Raw genomic sequence first — 18142 nt, 5'->3', positions numbered from 1 at the left:
GAGAATACATGTTATAATCTCTAGAGTACCCACTCAAAGAATAATAGAATGAATAACTAGCAAGATAGGGAACTGAATAATAAAAAGGTTAATCTAAAAACAATCTTAGAACAAAGAGCACTAATTAAATAGAACAGATATCAGTATGTACCCTAAATGCAAACAGACTAACTATTCCAGTTAAAAGGAAACTACTGTTAATTAACCTGGATTTAAAAAGAACTATATATATGTTGCTTACTCTAAGTAAAAACACATAGAAAGGTTGAAAGGAAAAGGATGGAAAAAGACACATTATACAAACACTGAAAGCTGATATAACCATATTAATATTAGACAGTAAATTATAATAAAGAATTACTAAACATGCAGAGGAGCACACTTCATAAGAATAAAAAGTCAATGCATCAGGAATATGGTGGCCTTATGACATAAAAGAGTAAGTTCAACAAAATACACAGCCACAGTAACTGGTAGAGCAAGCAAGCAAAAAAATCAGTAGTCATATAGATCTCAACAGAACTAATAAAGGTTGCCTACTTAATACACATGGGCCATTTACACCCAACTGTTGCCAAATTAAATTCTTTTCTAGTGTATATGGAATATCTGCAAAAACCGACCATAGGCTAGGCCATAAAGTCAACACATTTCCGAGATCTAAAATCACACAGAATGTGTCCTCTAACAACTGTGGAATTAAGCTAGAAATTAATTAAAAAAAGAAAACTAGGACAATAAAAAAAAACTTGATACATGGAATATTTCCCAACAATAAAAAGAAATGAACTACTAATACATAAAACATGGACATATCTAAAAATATGCTGAGTTAAAGAATTCAGATAGTAAGAATTTATAATGTATGATATACTAAAACACTAACCCTGGGTAGGAAAAAAAGTAAGAGTGGTTGCCTCTAGGGGATTGTTGTGGAAGGGACCTGAGAGAACTTCCTAGGGTAGTGGGAAAATGTTCTATATTTTGAAAGGGTGTGAGCTACATGGATGTATATATTCATCATAATTCAAACTGTACACTTAAGATCTATGCATTCCACTTTGTAAATCAGATCTCAACAAAAAAGTGAAATTTAAAATATGCCAAATTGTACTATATAATATTTACAGATAGATGAATGGATGGATTATTATATGTATGTATATGTGGATGGATGATTATATATATATAAAATCTAATATGGGCAGGAAATATACATACAAATTATGAGACTGGTTGCCTCCGGGAAACAAAGAAGAAAAGTGAATACAACTGGAGAGGATACAAAGGGGCCTTTAATAATATTGTATTACTTTATTTGAAACACACTTAAAGCAAAATCAGAATCATTAGACAAAATGTGGCTTTTCAAAGACTATACGAATTATAGCTTTGATATGCATAAGTTTTGTATGGTTTTTCTTAATTTTTAATGTCTTCTATTAACTTTAATAAGTATCAATGAATATAAAAGATTAATATCTTCACAATATTGAATCCAGTAAATTCTTGACTAAATAAAGTTCCTAATAATTACACAGTTCCACAGAGACGTATTAAGTAGAGATATTAAGCTTTCCCAGCAAGAATGGATTCACTTCTATGTATTCATGAGGTTATTGCTATAACACTGGAATGTGGGAAAATTTTCCAAAATGAAATGTAACTCTAGCACAATGCTTTTTTTTTTACATTTTTTAAATTGAGTTATAGTCATTTTACAATGCTGTGTCAAATTTCAGTGTAGAGCACAATTTTTCAGTTATACATGAACATACATATATTCATTGTCACTTTTTTTTTTTGCTGTGAGCTACCACAAGATCTTCTATATATTTCCCTGTGCTATACAGTATAATCTTGTTTATCTATTCTGCATATGCCTGTCAGTATCTACAAATTTTGAACTCCTAGTCTGTCCCTTCCCACCCCTCTCCCCCTTGACAACCACAAGTTTGTATTCTGTCTGTTAGTCTGTTTCTGTTTTGTATTTATGTTTTTTTCTTTCTTTTTTTTTTTAGATTCCACATATGAGATACCTCATATGGTATTTTTCTTCCTCTTTTTGGCTTACTTCACTTAGAATGACATTCTCCAGGAGCATCCACGTTGTTGCAAATGGCGTTATGTTGTCGTTTTTTATGGCTGAATAGTATTCCATTGTATAAATATACCACCTCTTCTTTATCCAGTCATCTGTTGATGGACATTTAGGCTGTTTCCATGTCTTGGCTATTGTAAACAGTGCTACTGTGAACATTGGTGTGCAGGTGTCTTTTTGAAGTAGGGTTACTTCTGGATATATGCCCAGGAGTGGGATTCCTGGGTCATATGGTAAGTCTACTCCTAGTCTTTTGAGGAATCTCCATACTGTTTTCCACAGTGGCTGCACCAAACTGCATTCCCACCAGCAGTGTAGGAGGGTTCCCTCTTCTCCGCAGCCTCTCCAGCATTTGTCATTTGTGGACTTTTGAATGATGGCCATTCTGACTGGTGTGAGGTGATACCTGATTGTAGTTTTGATTTGCATTTCTCTGATAATTAGTGATATTGAGCATTTTTTCATGTGCCTATTGATCATTTGTATTTCTTCCTTGAAGAATTGCTTGTTTAGGTTTTCTGCCCATTTTTGGATTGGGTTGTTTGTTTTTTTCTTATTAAGTCATATGAGCTGCTTATATATTCTGGAGATCAAACCTTCGTCGGTTTCATCATTTGCAAAAATTTTCTCCCATTCTGTAGGTTGTCTTTTTGTTTTACTTATGGTTTCCTTTGCTGTGCAGAAGCTTGTAAGTTTTAATTAGGTCCCATTTGTTTATGCTTGCTTTTATTTCTATTGCTTGGGTAGACTGCCCTAGGAGAATATTTTTGAGATGTATGTGAGATAATGTTTTGCCTGTATTTTCTTCTAGGAGGTTTATTGTATCTTGTCTTATATTTAAGTCTTTGATCCATTTTGAGTTTATTTTTGTGTATGGTGTAAGGGAGTGTAGCACTATGCTTTCTATTAATGAAAATATCATCTATATGCACATACAAGGTAGTATAATGGAAAATATATCAATTCTTTATATTTTATGCTTAACTTGCACTAGTAATCATCCTTCTGAAATCCTTAACACAGACCAATGATACATCAAAAGTAATGTATTCTGGTGGGAAAATGCTGAAATAGAGTATATTTCAGTTAGAAGAAAATTTTAAGTTTTGAAAGTTATGAAGTCATGAAAGAAAGTTTAAAATGTTCTTTTTTCATTCTGTTCAGTTCTCCCAGGACTTCCAGTACCACTGGACATTCCTGAATACAAAATGTACAAACTAAGACAAAACTACCAAAATAGGTAACAAATTACTATATTCCACTGGATCTAAGACATTCTTAATTTTCAGAGGCATACCAATTTCAGAGATGCTAATGTGGGGAGAATGTGTCATAATAAATGAAATATGGTTGGTTTTTATTTCAAATTATTTTTTGTGAAAATGTATCTTGTGACCTAAGCCTAATCAATACCAAAGTTCAAAGAGAAACTTCTGAAGAAAATGGATTATAATTTCTAATTACAAAGCATTTGAAATAATTACATTCACTACCTGGGTAATCTTTTTGAGGAGTGTTAGGCAACCTCCAGATTAACTTTAAAAATTCATTATTGCAGCAGTTAGAACAGAGCTGAAAGACTGTTTAAGTCAATAATGTACTTGACATTCCCACTTAGACAACGTCCTTTATCTCCTCTCTCTCTCTCTTGCTAAGCTACCGGAAAGGATGGCTTATATCCATTCTTTCCACATGCCAACACTCATTTATTCCTGACCCACCACAATAACAATCCATATTTTTTTCATATTGAAATAAATAATCATTTTAATGTTCAGTCACAGCAACAGATAATAATTAATATACTTATGCATTTATATATAGTTTATTAAAATGATAATGTTTAAAGAAAAGTAGCAATATACTTATTAGTCTAGTTTTATAAATCAATCAGAAATGAGCAGTTTAGAAATCACAGCTCTCATAGCATAACACCTGAAATGTTACCAATTAAACTTAGCATTTGGTAAGCACCAGTACCATGAAATGGCAGCATGATAAGTACTTTCATATTCATTATGTTGTTTTAATTCTCACAGCCATCCTGCTAGCTAGCTAGGTATCATATCTCCCAATGACAGAAGAAACTGAGCCTCTAAGATTTCTAAAAGAATAAGTCATGCTTCACACTTTCTATGGTATAAATGGATTAATAGTTATTTTACAAGTGATATGTTTCAGTTAAGTTTTATAAATCAACTAGACAAATGATCATTCTATATCAAATCTATTAAATTCAACACAAATTTGATAAATACCACATGAAAGAATTGTGAAGAAGTTGAAAAATACATATGGTGCCATGGTAGTCAAGGGGCCTACAATAAAATCAAGACTTTGATACATGAAACAATGAGAGAACAACATATGAGATGTATGAGATGTGTAAAAATGTGCTAAACAAGATAATTACCAACCCCAAAATCACAGCTTATGAACCAAAAGCACTCTTGTGGGTTGTAATAACATAAAGAAGCTTAGTAGACAATTAATCTGGCCCTTGAAGGCATAATTTGAATGTACAGGAGGGGAGAAGAGAATATTCCAAATTGAAGAATAACAAAGCAAATACATAGAAGGAGGAATGACTATGTATGTGAGGAACATCATTGAAACTGTATAAATGAAATAAAAGTTAGACATTAGGGTGTAGCAAGAATAAGGTAGTGTCAAATTATGGAGAGTTTTAGAGTTCACCTAACAGACAAAAGCAAGAGTGTTCTACAGGTAACAGCATATAGGCCTGACTAAAGCACAGAAATAGTGCAGTCGTAAATATCAATTAGGACACTATTAAAGTCACCTCTAAGGTGGGATTATAAATATCAAAAGTGCAATAAATCTAACAGACATTACAAAGAAAGAGCAAATTAAGGCAAATTATATATAAAAGGGAAAGGAAAAGTTTGAGATAAATACCAATTTTTCTTGGTACAAATTTATGTTCAAAATTCAAAATTAACTACTGCTTTAAGCATACAGTAAAAAGGAATTGTGGCCATGAAGAAAATACATTTAGGGTGACATGGTAAATCATCAGGGCTGTCCACCCAATATTGCTGATTCACCTTCTGTGAACACAGTAAGACTGTACTTCCTCACTCCCTTGAACTTAGATATGACCTTGTGGCCACAATTAAATAGAAGAAATGGCATGGGTCTCTTCAGGTAGAAGCTTTAGCAGGCAGCACACAATTTACCACTGGTGCCAGACACAAATAAGACAAAGTCAGAAATTAAAAGGTTTTTGTTTCTGGTTTTTTTTTTTAAAGTCTTGGTTTCTGAGCATGTGTTTTATGTCAAGGGCTTTCATCATCTAGCTTTTCTCACCTCTATCCTCTCCATTCTGTGCTTTCAGAGGGACCAAGCAGATTTCTACATTTAATAGCAGTATTAATGCTATGCCCTATCTATGCAAGGTAAACACTAAGATATCTGTCGCAGTTTGCATACACGTGAAACTGATGACAAAGATAAGATCAGCTCCTACATGCAGATAAAGAAAAGATAAGTAAATAAAAAGATAAGCGTAGGCTATGGACAGCCAATCTATTTTTTTAAAAAAGAAAAAATCACAAAATAACCATTTCTAGTAATGTTTTCTAAATAAGCTATTTAAAATTTATTTTCTGAAAATATTTTTGTGACTTCAGCTTGTGTTTTCAGAGCAAAGATACGTCACATCATTACTGGAAAACAAGTTAATACTGTAATCGAAAATTACACCTCAATCTACCAAACTATTCCAGTGACATTTACAACTAAATTTACATTGTGATAAAGAAAGCAGCATTTTCCCCAGAGTATTTCCTATTTATTAAAACAGGTAATAACATTCAGCAAGTTAACAAGCACATGATTACGTCAAAACCTTGGACATTAGTTAATGTGTGCTGTCTTATCAATGGTAATAAAACATCTACTGAAATTAAAATGCCATAATATTTTACAAAACCCTTATCTCATGATTAAGCAATCTGAATATACAAATTCTTCTGCCAGGAAAACTGCCTTTTAAATGTAAAGAAAATATATCTTTTTTAACATAAGAAAGTGTTTTAGCATACTGTTTCTAAAAAGAGAAATGTTAATTATATATATATATTTAAAGGCTTATTATTATTCCAATAAGAAAATGTCAACTGCAAATTTAAGTCTAGATTGAAGAGAATTTCAAATTTTATCCTGTTTCCTAGTAGTCTAATATGGACCTTTTCGACTATAATAATTTATAGTATCATCTGTTACTGCATTATCAATACAAGAGATAAGGTATGATAAGTCCATATGATGCCACAACTGCCAAGTTCCAATTAATTTAGTTATAGGCAACCTTGTTTTCAGAGCTAAATATGATTACGCTGAATTAAAGCGGTAATATTTTTCTATTCACATACTTCTCTTTGTGACTTGTGGACTTTTTAAGTAAAAATTTAAGAACCTAAATAATTTAGGCAAAGAGGAAAAACCCCCAAAATATAAGGCAATTTAACACATGTTTCTACCACAATTAGAAAAGGCATGCTGTTTAAACTGGCTATGTTGAAAAATCCTAAACATAGACAAGATGGGGAATATAAATAACATTCCAATGGTTCATGTTAAACTCATAAATTCCCTTATCAAACCTTTGCTACATTCAAAGGCTTAAATACTTGAGTGCCAACCTTCTGTTTTTTAAAAATAACATACCATCTACCATTGAGCAGTAAGGATTATGTTACACGATATATTTAAGAGCAATTAACACAGTGCCTGTATACAGAAAATGCTGAATAAATGTTTCATTTAAAAACCAAACAAAAAACCTAATCCCAGAAACAAATTCTAAAGCCAGAATAAATAAATATTAAATTCCTGTATTTGCAAGACACAGTACACTAGGTATTGTCAGTGGCACGATCCAAGAGAAACATAAAATATGATTTGTGTCAATTTAAAAATGGCTTTCAAGTTGTCAGGTTTTTTTCCCCATTAGCTCCACAGGAGAGAAAATAAAGGGAATTTTTAAAATTAAGACAAAATAGTAAGACAATAAGGTAGATCTATATGTACTAATATTTAACTGATCATTAAATAATAAATCAATGCTGTTTTCAACAAGATAAAAAAAGTCTGCATGGAATATAACGAGAGATAACAGAAGATATATAAATAAAAAACAGTTAAAAATTTAGAAGATGCCAACTTCTACTTCCAGTAATGGTAAACTTTGGATCAAAATTGTGAAGGCATTTAAAATAGCTAGATGAAAAAAATGTTAAATTTCTTAAAGACGGAAGAACTAAAAAGATATCAAAGAACTACTGAACCAAAATCTAGATGGCAAAACCAAAGAGGTAAATAAATTCAGCAGTCATGGTTGCTTTTGCCTTGAGGGCATTTGCCAGTTCATCAGAACCCAATGCAAAATTGAGCTGTGGCTTTGAACTTGAAGAAACAAAATTCAAAGCACTAGGTCTATACAAGGTAGAGTTTACTAAGCCATACTCAAGAGACATTAAGCTGAGATTCTAAGGGCTACACCTTCAGGGTAAGGACGAACCAGAAATAAACCAGCTATTTAGGTTTATACCAGCAAAATGGTTCAGGAAACTTCAGCTCCTGAACTTAGATTACATGAGTCCTGGACTGATAGGTCACCTTTAAGAAATACACAAAACCCTCTCTGCTGGATCACTGTAGCCTCATATTATTTCTACAAGTAAGTTTTAATATCTAGTGACTAGCACCTCATCATGAGTAAGAAGCATGAGATACTACTGCTAACAGAAACAAACCCACAAAGATCTCAGATACTATAACTGTTACATCCAGACTGTAAGTTTACCATATTAAAGAAGTTTTGATTTAGAGTTTGAAAATATTTTGAGGGAGGAAAAGATATAAAAAGTAACACTGCCTATTTTAAAAAGAATCAAACAGAATTTCTAGAAATAAAAAAAGTAACTGAAATTATGAACTCAATTGACGAGTTTAACAATACATTAGAAACAAGTGAAGTGAGACTCAGTGACCTAGAAGGCGGATTAGATGCTATTATCCACAATGTGGTATGGTGAAAGAAAAAGATGGATAATAAAGAAGGCAGACTTTGTGGATACAGTGAGAAGGTCTAACAGATAGACAATCAGAGACCCAGAAAGAGAGGAAAGAACAGGGCAGAGGTCATATTTGTAGGGATAATGGATGAGGCTTCTCCAGAACTGAGGCACCCAAAATTTAGAAGAAGCTTGTCATAATGCTTGACACGGCAGATGGAGATACCTTAATGATACCTACTACATTAAATGGATTTTTTTCATTAGCTATTTTCAAGATGAAACAGAGAAATGTTGGAAGAAACTAAGGAAATTTAGCCAAAATACATGAACATCTAGGAATCAAATGTATTAACAGATTTGAAAAGCCTACTTACATAAAAAGTTTGTGAACAACATAAAACTTCAAAGCAGATGAGAGTCGCTCTTTTAAATAATCCTTTTCTAATAAATCTGAGTATTATTAAATGTTCACCATAACAATGAACTAGAATGACTAGAGAAGTAAAAGAAAAGCTTAAAACGATGTTAAGAGCAATTAGTGATACTGATGTTCAGCACACATATACAAATGACTTGCTGAGCAAATCAAACAACAAACACCAATAAGCATTCAGTAGGTAAAACAAAGAAGCAGACAGTCACAGCTATATGGAGAACTGACACAAGACTTTTAGCTTAACTCAGAACTCAGGCTAGAAAAGTGAGCATTGCTCAAAAAGACTGCAAGCCTCAGACACCTGGGGCAAAAGTTTACAGTAAAAAATACACTAAATTGTGCACCTAAAAATGGTTAAATTGGCAAATTTCATGTTACAGACATTTTACGACAATAAAAAAATTTAAAGAAAAGAAGAAAAGAGGGTTGGGGAAGGGAGGAAAGGGGGCAGGCAGGACTTAATAGTTTTATGAAAACTTTAGAGGAAAAGACATAGGAATCTGGAGAGGATTCAAGAAAGTGAAATGAAAAACACTGTGGAAGACAAGCTAAGGGACTAGCCAGAAGTGCTTGGACTTACTACCAGGAGCCCTAGGGACAGAGAAACAAGCACTATGTTGTCAGCACTCAATGCTGCCTTAGCACAGAGCAAGCCATAACATGCTTTCAAATATGCCTACTCAAGTATTCTAACAATTTTACAGCTTCTTAATATATGCTCTGTCTTTTCTTTCAATTTCCAAGCCAATCACTGTTCTGCCTTATTGGGTCAGTTATTTTTGTCAGACCATAAAGACTCTGTCACACCTCTTTAAATCAGTACAAAATATCCATACAATGGAAAACTACTCAGCAATAAAAAATAACACATTTTTGATACACACAACATGGATGAATCTTAAAAAATCATCCTGAGTGAAAAAAATCAGACATACACAAAAATTCTGTATCATTATATTTATATAGCATTTTAGAATAGCAGAAGATAATAGTGATAGAAATAAGTTCCAGAGCCCTGGGGAATGGCATGAAGGAACATTTTTGTATGACAGAAATGTTCTGTCTTGGGGTGTGAGTTATACGAATGTATGCATTTGTCAAAACTGATCCAACTGTACAATGAAAATCTGAATACTTCATAGTACATAAATTATACACAATAAAAAAATTTTAAACTATGAAAGAGCTTCCTCCAAACCGTTCAGCAAGACCTCTAATTAAGTATAGGAAATTCAGTAGTTTCCTCATAATTTTTATTCTTCTATTCACTTTTAGTGCAAACAGAACCAAGTGGTATATTTGATTTAAGTGATTTACTTCCATTATAGGACCTATAATTATCTTCCTGCTTCTAAAACAGGTAAACCCTCCTTTTCTTTTTTCCATATTATAAACAAATACCCCGTCTTTTGAGTTATGTCCATAGAACACAGAAGGGTTACGATGCTACTTCATACATCGAAACTGCTACTTGTCTTCTAGCTTAGAGGTGATCTCTTAAGACTTTTCTATTACTTTCACTTTATGAAGCATGACTACTGATTTCATTTTAGTTAAAAAAAAAAGTAGTTACAAGTCAACGTCCTTCGCAATTGGCATATATATAACCATCAAGCTTTCACAAAAACTATCCATTTGCGTTTCACAGCTGACTCTTTTCCCCATGCTCTTTTTCTTGAGAGGTAATTTTTCTCAGCACAAGAACTGTTCAACAAGAGGCTACATCAGCCTCTTGAGGGTAAATTCATTTAAACATCTTTTTTTCTTTTACATCTGAATAGTAGTTCCTTCATGTATCCCTTGTATGTTCTGGCATTTTTACATGCACCTCAAACTCTCAATCTTCTAATAGGTTTCAGTTTCTGCCCCTGCTAATGAATTATCTATAAAATTCCCCCAAATCTCATGGCTCTCTCCTGTGTCCTAAGATTGTTTCTTTCAGACTGCCAGCGTGCTATCCCTACATGTCCATTAACTCTATCCTTATAAAATTTGAAGCCTCAAACATTGCTTGCCACGACTTACTCTCTTTTTAGCTCTACCAAGAACTTCATTTTCTGCAAGAAAACACAATTCAATCATTTTATTGCTTTATGCTTTGAGCATTAAAATAAAAGCAGTTGAATAGTTTGTTTTTTCAGGTATTTTCTCACATTTGTTAATTAGATGCAGACTGCTCTTTTCTTCAGCCGTGCTGTAAAATTCTCTATTTTAGTTGAGTACATACCAATCTAAATCTTATATTCTATCTAATTCATTAAGTTTTCTAAGGTTTTCAGTTTTGAAATTGTGTGGCTGCCTTATAGTTTTAGCTTGAGATGCTAACCTGGTATTATTTTAATTCAAGTGAAATATGTTTCTTTCCCAAATATTTCCTATGTATCTAAAGGACACCTATTTCTTAAGGAAACAGAATAGAATTTATAACACTAGCTTACTTGACTTCTCTTTCAGATTGTTTACAAGATAGCAAATGACTGGGAAGGTAAAAGTCTTCAGTATCTATATTATCTGTAGATGTAGTTAAAAAAATTGAAGAGCACCAACAAAAAATAATCTTCCAATTAATCCAGAGAGGCAAGTCCTATCATAAGCCACTTCTGAAAATACAAAATCAAAATTATAACACCCGTTGAAGTTTACTTCAGCAAGGTATCCTGGAGTTCCCAATTCCAAGGTACAATCAGATTCAAAAGTTATACCTAACTAGGGATTATACTACAAACGACAAAACTGATTTTCTAGGAATCTACAGGTGTTTCTTTCCCAGTTCTTTTTAAATTCTTATTTCTTAAATACTGATTATCCACTCTATAAGCTTTAACTTTTCTCACACTAGATTTTTCAACCTTGGCACTTCAGACATTCTAGGATGGGCAATTCTCTGTTTTGAGGGGTTGTCCTATGTACGGCAGGATGTTTAGTAGCATCCCTGGCCTCCACCCATTAGATGCCAGTAGCATCTCCCAGATGTGACAATCAAAAACTGTCTCCAGACACTGCTAACTATCCACTGGGGAACCAAACAGACCCTACTTGAACCATTCTACTAAATCAAAATCTCTGCATGTCAGAAATATCTGGGACTCATCTAAAGCTGTATAGTACCTCCCAAGGCTGTACAGGTCAAGAAACTAAGCTAAACTAGAAAACAAAAACCTTCCAGAGTCAAGCCTAGTTATTTCTATATACCAGGCATTAGACCATTATTATTTGAATTAATGAATTATAAATAATAATTCTGTTTACACTAGACATATTTCTGTTGGATGGGCTACCTCCCATTTGCTTCATTTTGAAGGTTAAACAAAGGAGAAAGAGATTTAACAGGAAGATGAAGCCAGACAAGAAGGAAGTCAATGATAGAAATTTTAAGCAATCTGAATCATTTTTTTAAATTACTGAAATTTTAACAGATGCAAGATATATCTCATCTTCTATGTATCTAGACACTATTAATACATGCTATAACATAGTTAATTGGAAAAGTCTCAGGAAAATGGATAGTTAATTGGAAAAGCCGTAGGAAAAGCCTTAATTGGTATATTATTCTGGAATGCTTATTGTTTGTGTAAAATTGTTTAGTGGGGAAACAATTTCTAGTGTTACACAGAAAGAATACTAAGCAAAGAGGCTTTGCTGTTATAGCTCAATCATCATATTCTTTTGAGTGTGTAATTCAAAGGAAAATGATACAATTTTTTATCCCACTTTCCTTGTCATTTAAACTTCTTAGGAAATTCCTCTAAAAATTAAAAGTTGCAAGACTACTTTGATGATAAGTGCTTCCTCTGATAATCTTATACAATAGTAACCATGATGTTATGACGTATTTTCATTCATCAGCTACATGGCTAAGTAAACACACATTGCTCATGATTTAAAAAAAAAAAACCCACATGCTGTTAAATGTTTAACAGGCTGATAATCAAAGAAAAGTATCTTCATCATTTTTAAACAAATACTAAGCTTCTTACCTACAAGCAACATTTGGATCAGCATTTCTTGAAAGTAGCAGCTCTACACACTTCAAAATCTGTTCTTCAGAGCCACGAGCAGAACATGCAGTTATCAAAATAGTCTGCTTATCTATAGTGAAAAGAAAAGTGAGGAAAACCCCACATCACATCACAGAGTGTAGCTAATTGACTTCTTTCACTATTCAAAAGATTCTAATTATTTACTGCATTCTTAGAATTCTATAACCTATTCCCATATCTCTTGTTCTTAGCAGATAATTTTGTCTTCCTTCCCCCTAAAAATGAGATCAGGAATGAATTGTCTTAATTTCCAAAGTATATCTACAACTCATTTCTTAACTTCTTTTCCCTAGTCTCATTTCTTCAAGAGAACAGAAAAGTGGTTCAGAACATGGACTCTGTGCAGAGATACTGCCTAGAGTTGAATAGTTTTTGGTTGATCAAAATTCAACTTGACCACATGGCTAAGAAACAATGATCGATATTCTCTGATTCACTTCTTTACTTCTCACTCATTTGACATCTCACACAAACCTGGCTTATGCCCAAACCATCCTACTGAAGACGTCCTAACTGCCACATTTATTGGTTTCTTTTTAGGCCTTTTCTACTTGACCTCTCAGCTCATCCCATTTCCTAAAACTCTTCTTCCCTTGGCTCCTCCGGCATCAACAGAGATCAGAGAAAATTAAAAAACAAAACAAAACAAAAAACAATTCTCAAGTAAGAAATGGGGAATTAAAAATAGGTCATGCAGCCATGGTTTATTTAGTGGTTCAATACTGACTAAACATAGAAATATAGATTATGGTCCCAGTTCTGCCACTCATAAACTGACTTCAGTGATATCTTAGTAGACCTAATTTATAGATAAGAAGCTAATGTCTGCCCTCTACATGACTGGGGCCATTGTGGGATACATAAAAGAATCTATGTGAACATGCTGGGAAAGAGATAAGAGTATTTTATAACTATAAAGTATTCTTCTGATTATAAGAAGCAGAGAAAAAACTATTAATCCATTTTTTGAGCAGAATATCTTATACACTTTCAAAAATCTCATTCCTAAGTATAGCTTTCATTGATAATATTTTTAAATGACATAATAAAAAAGAAAAACCTATCACAGCAGCAAATTAAACATAAAACTAGGTAAGACAGGAATTTATATAAAATATATAAATGAGAAAACAGAATAGAAATGGCTTTACAAATATCTAGTGTAGTACAAAATTAATATGTAAATTAATTCTAAAATGAAACCTATACCTGAATTATGAAATGAATTTAATTATCTATTAGAAATGTTAAAAATAATCAGTAATTCAATAGAATAATTAAGAATTTGCACATATACTCTAATTCTTCAAAAGCAACTAAAGCACTACTGGTAGAAATTATTTAGTAACAAACACAGAAACAACTGGATTTAATAAATATTTTTGAAACAATTTTAAGTGATACAATTCACAGTTGAGTTGTAAATTCCAAAGATTGATTTTCAAGCAACTAAATTATCAGCTTTTTGATGTTTTCATTCAATGCATTTTTGCCTTAAAAATAACCCAACCTTCTAGCATAGAAGTTAAAGATATGTAGTAAACATAACCAGATATAACAATGACATAAATGGAATCTACCTCTCTAGAAAGAGAGTTCTTCAAAGTATCTGTGGTTTCTAATTTCGTTTTGTGTGTTATTTGTATAATGAAATTAATAGAAAGGGTTTTTTTTTTCTTAGAAAACTGCTTTTTTTTTCACTTTGCATAATAGCTGCTTGGGAATCAAGAAAATCTCAGCAAACATAATCAGTTAAGTTACCTCAAACAACTTACCCTTATTATTATTTTTTTCAAAGACAAAGGTTTATTTTAAAGTGAATGTATGAAAACAGACCATGGAAACTACATATCACCACCCTCAAACAGAACATAATTAGGCTTCTAAACAGAGAAATGTACAAACTAAATTTTCACATATTTTAAGCATTTAAAACATCTTACCCTTAACGAAGCTTGCATTAGCTCCTCTGTCCAAAAGGACCCGGACCAGCTCCACATTGGAAACGCTAGCAGCATACATAAGGGGAGTCCAGCCATACAGGAAGCTGGAATCTACACTGATTCCTGTCAACATAAAAACAAGCCTTTAAAAGCCTCATCCATTAAAAAAAAAATCATTGTCAACTTAATATGCTTAAAATACCACACCAAGCAACATACACCATGTACTTCATAATGGTAGGGAATTTCTTGATAATAATGGCTTCAGAAAAATAGAAAATAGTTGTATACAGACTTTGATAAAATAGCTAATTTCAGTTTCACTGTAGTTCACTATAGTTCACTTCAGTTTCATTATGTTCCAGGAGACCAGATCTGACAAATGTTTTATCATATAATCTATAAATATCTGTATTAGAACAGGTTCTTACATGCTACCTTTTACTCTCTAAGGTAGTTGGAAACAGTTTCACAGAGGTAAAATATATTTCTAGTGAGAATATCATCATACATCTCTATGGTGGCAAATACCAAATAGATTCCTTATTAAAACTCCCTTAACTTCTTTCCCAACACAAAACTTGCATGACTGGCCAATCATGAGGCTAAAAAGGTAGGTTAGGGTTAGATTATGAAAGCTCTGTTAAGAAATGTAGACTGCACTTTGTGATCCAAAGATCTACATTATTATATCTGAATTATAAAGACAATATAGGTGCCACTGCTGAAAGTGGGACAGGAGGTTATGAGTCCACACAAAAGTCAGTGCAAGGGCAGTGGAGAAAGTGAAGAAGGAATACAAAAAGACATTTTGAAAGCAGGGTTATCAGAATTTAAAATTATTTGAGGAAGAGGAGTGTTGGAAAAAGACAAACAGAAAATAACCATCAAGCTCTGCTTTGAACAAATGAATGAACAGTGAGCTAGAATAAGGAGAGGCACAGACGAGACATCAGCCCTGAGGAGTAGGATCAAGTTTTAAATAGCTACCATCCAGACTGGGACAGGAAGGAAAAGATAATAATTGTTAAGAAAGGCCAAAAGCCAGCTGACCTTCAAATCCTCAAATCATGAATGGTACAAATCCTTGAAGTGATCTGATTTTCCCCAATAGCACTGATTGGTTTGGTCACATAAAACAGAAAAAAAAGGTTGAACTGATCCAGATTTGGATCTAAGACTGGGGAGGAGCATAGGAGAAAAGGTTCAAGGACAAGATTACAGTGAGGCAGTGAACACAACCTATTAGATTTATGTAAAGCATTTGCTATAAAGAGATCAAGATTTAAGTGGCAAACTCTCCCTTCAACCTAAGAAATATTGGCTAATCTTAAGACAAGAGAGAAAACAGAATGTTTTTTGTTTTGAAGAAGGAAAACTTGTATGTGAAAACCACTGAACATAGGCCTGCCTTTAACACCTAATAATTTACAGGTTTTATAGTCTCTGGCTATAAAATGTTCCATCTGCAAAAATGAAGGTCGTATCACTGAAAAAGTGCAAACTTGTTGGGGAGGACTCGGGTTTTTTCTGTAGGAACACTAAGTTGTTGAAAGATTATGTACATCAAATTCCCAAACTAACTTTAATTGATATAAGGTGCATGATAATTACCGGTAGAAAACAACATAAAACTTAGTACATACATATACTGATGGCCCAACTTGTCTTCTCTAACAAATTTTCTTCTCTAAACTGCTGCAACTGAAAGCGTATGAATGAGATCAGAGAAAAGATCATTTTTTTCCCTCATTATCCTTTCCCTATTGACATTACTGCTCAAAATGTGACAGCAAGAGTAAAAAGGAAATGGTGTGAAGATGAGCACATGTAGCATTTCAGTACAAAAATTCTTAACTATCATCACCTCTAAACTCAAAAAAATAAATTATTAAGCACATATTATGTTCTAAGCATAGTGTAAAAAAAAGGTAAGTTTAGAAAGATTGACAATATACATACAGAGCTCAAAAACATTCAAAATAACACTATATTGTTTTGGGGTAAATGCATATATAGTAGAAACATAAAGATGTTCATAGGAATTATAAATACCAAATGTAGAAGAATGGTAATCTCCAGTGGGAAAAAGATAAGTCTCCATCCTTTCTGAATGCTGAAAATGTCTAATAATTTAAAGAGAACAGAAAGCTTTAGTGCACAGCTGAAAAGTAAAAACTGGAGACCTCTTTGAGCCATTAAAACTGGCTGACTTAAAAGGAGCTTTCATTTTTTATTCAACTTCTCAACTGCTGCAGAAATATGTATCTAAAGTAAGAATGACTTTGAAAGGCACACAATTAAAAATACTTTTAAACGTGTTAAATAATGACATCTGGAAGGAAACCAAGAAATGCTAAAACAGGAATTACTTGTGAGAGACTTCAGAGTAATAGGGGGGTGAAAAGTGGAGACAAAGGTATTTTTCTGCTTATACCTATTTATTTGTTACTGGCTTTTAAAAACGACATTAAACATTTTTTGTACTTAAAATTTGAAAGATTGACTAAATACTTACCTTACCAGTGGGCTCTTTTCAAGTCCTAATCCTTCAAAAGCCTCCACCATTTCATTGCACCTAGTCCCACTACTCCCAAGGCAAACTCTCTTTTCTAAAAACGAATTTCTGCCTGTTCCATCCCACCCAACTTTATGCACACTCCCGCTTGTGTCCATATCATAGTATTAGACCTCCTTCAATTATTCAAATTTTATTCAACTTAATTCTTCAATTATGAACTCAAGTGCCACTGTCCGCAAAGTCATATGATCCTTCTTATTTGTTACAACAGCTAATATTTATATAATGCCTACATGCCCTACAACAGCTAATATTTATATAATGCCTACATGCCCTAAGGCCTTTATGTATTCTCTCATTTTAACCCTTTGATATAATGCATCCTGGTTTTAAAAAGGGGAAACTTGAAGCTTACGAGTTTCCAAACTTGGTCAAGATCACAGAGTTATCAAGTGGTAGGGTTGGTAATTAAACCCAGAAATGTACTATTTCTAAAATGACTGACTTTCCGCTAAACCATGCAGTATCTCTATCATAGAAAAAACCATCTTGCTATATATGGTTTTATGTGTGAATGTTTTGGATTTACAAGTAGATGGTAAATGCTTGTTACTCCTTTGGATAATTTCAGTCATTATCAACAACTCACATTTCGTTGTAAAGGGAATTCAAAAAAATAATATCTAATTTGACAAACAGAAAAATGTCATGGGGCCCATGATATTTTACATAAGGGAACTGATGCTCTAGAAGTTTAAATGACTTTCCCAAGGAACCACACTGAGTAGGCAGAAGGCTGTAAGAGGTATCCAGATATTAATTCCTACTTCAGTCCTCATTCACACACACACACACAACCAACACAGGCAAAGAACATAACTAAAATGTACATTAACTAGAAACAATCCTTGAGATACACATAATAATAAATACAGCCAAGTAAATGCTGAGAAAAGTAAGAATTATCAAAGTCGGGTAAGATTAGTCAGAATAGACCTTTTGAAAGAGGTGGAAGAGCTGATGGAAGGATATTGGGTGACATTCCAAATTTGTGGGT

At 33.0% G+C, this 18142-nt stretch overlaps 2 protein-coding genes across 2 annotated transcripts in view; one reads left to right on the top strand and one right to left on the bottom strand.

Moving 5' to 3' along the window:
* Window positions 1-18142, top strand: part of CFTR (CF transmembrane conductance regulator) — a 251363-nt gene that overhangs the window by 34127 nt on the left and 199094 nt on the right. The window lies entirely within an intron of this gene.
* The window catches only part of ASZ1 (ankyrin repeat, SAM and basic leucine zipper domain containing 1), a 51176-nt gene that overhangs the window by 32243 nt on the left and 791 nt on the right, over window positions 1-18142 (bottom strand). The window contains exons 3-4 of the mRNA XM_006217173.4: window positions 14565-14687; window positions 12559-12670 (exon numbers count right to left, since the gene is read on the bottom strand). Coding sequence (XP_006217235.1) covers window positions 12559-12670; window positions 14565-14687 — 235 coding nt within the window. The remainder of the gene's footprint in view (window positions 1-12558; window positions 12671-14564; window positions 14688-18142) is intronic.

The sequence above is a fragment of the Vicugna pacos genome, chromosome 7 (genome assembly GCF_048564905.1).
Source record: "Vicugna pacos chromosome 7, VicPac4, whole genome shotgun sequence".
NCBI lineage: Eukaryota > Metazoa > Chordata > Mammalia > Artiodactyla > Camelidae > Vicugna > Vicugna pacos.
The sequence above is the reverse complement of the archived record's forward strand: the minus strand, read 5'-3'. Positions and strand labels throughout refer to the sequence as shown.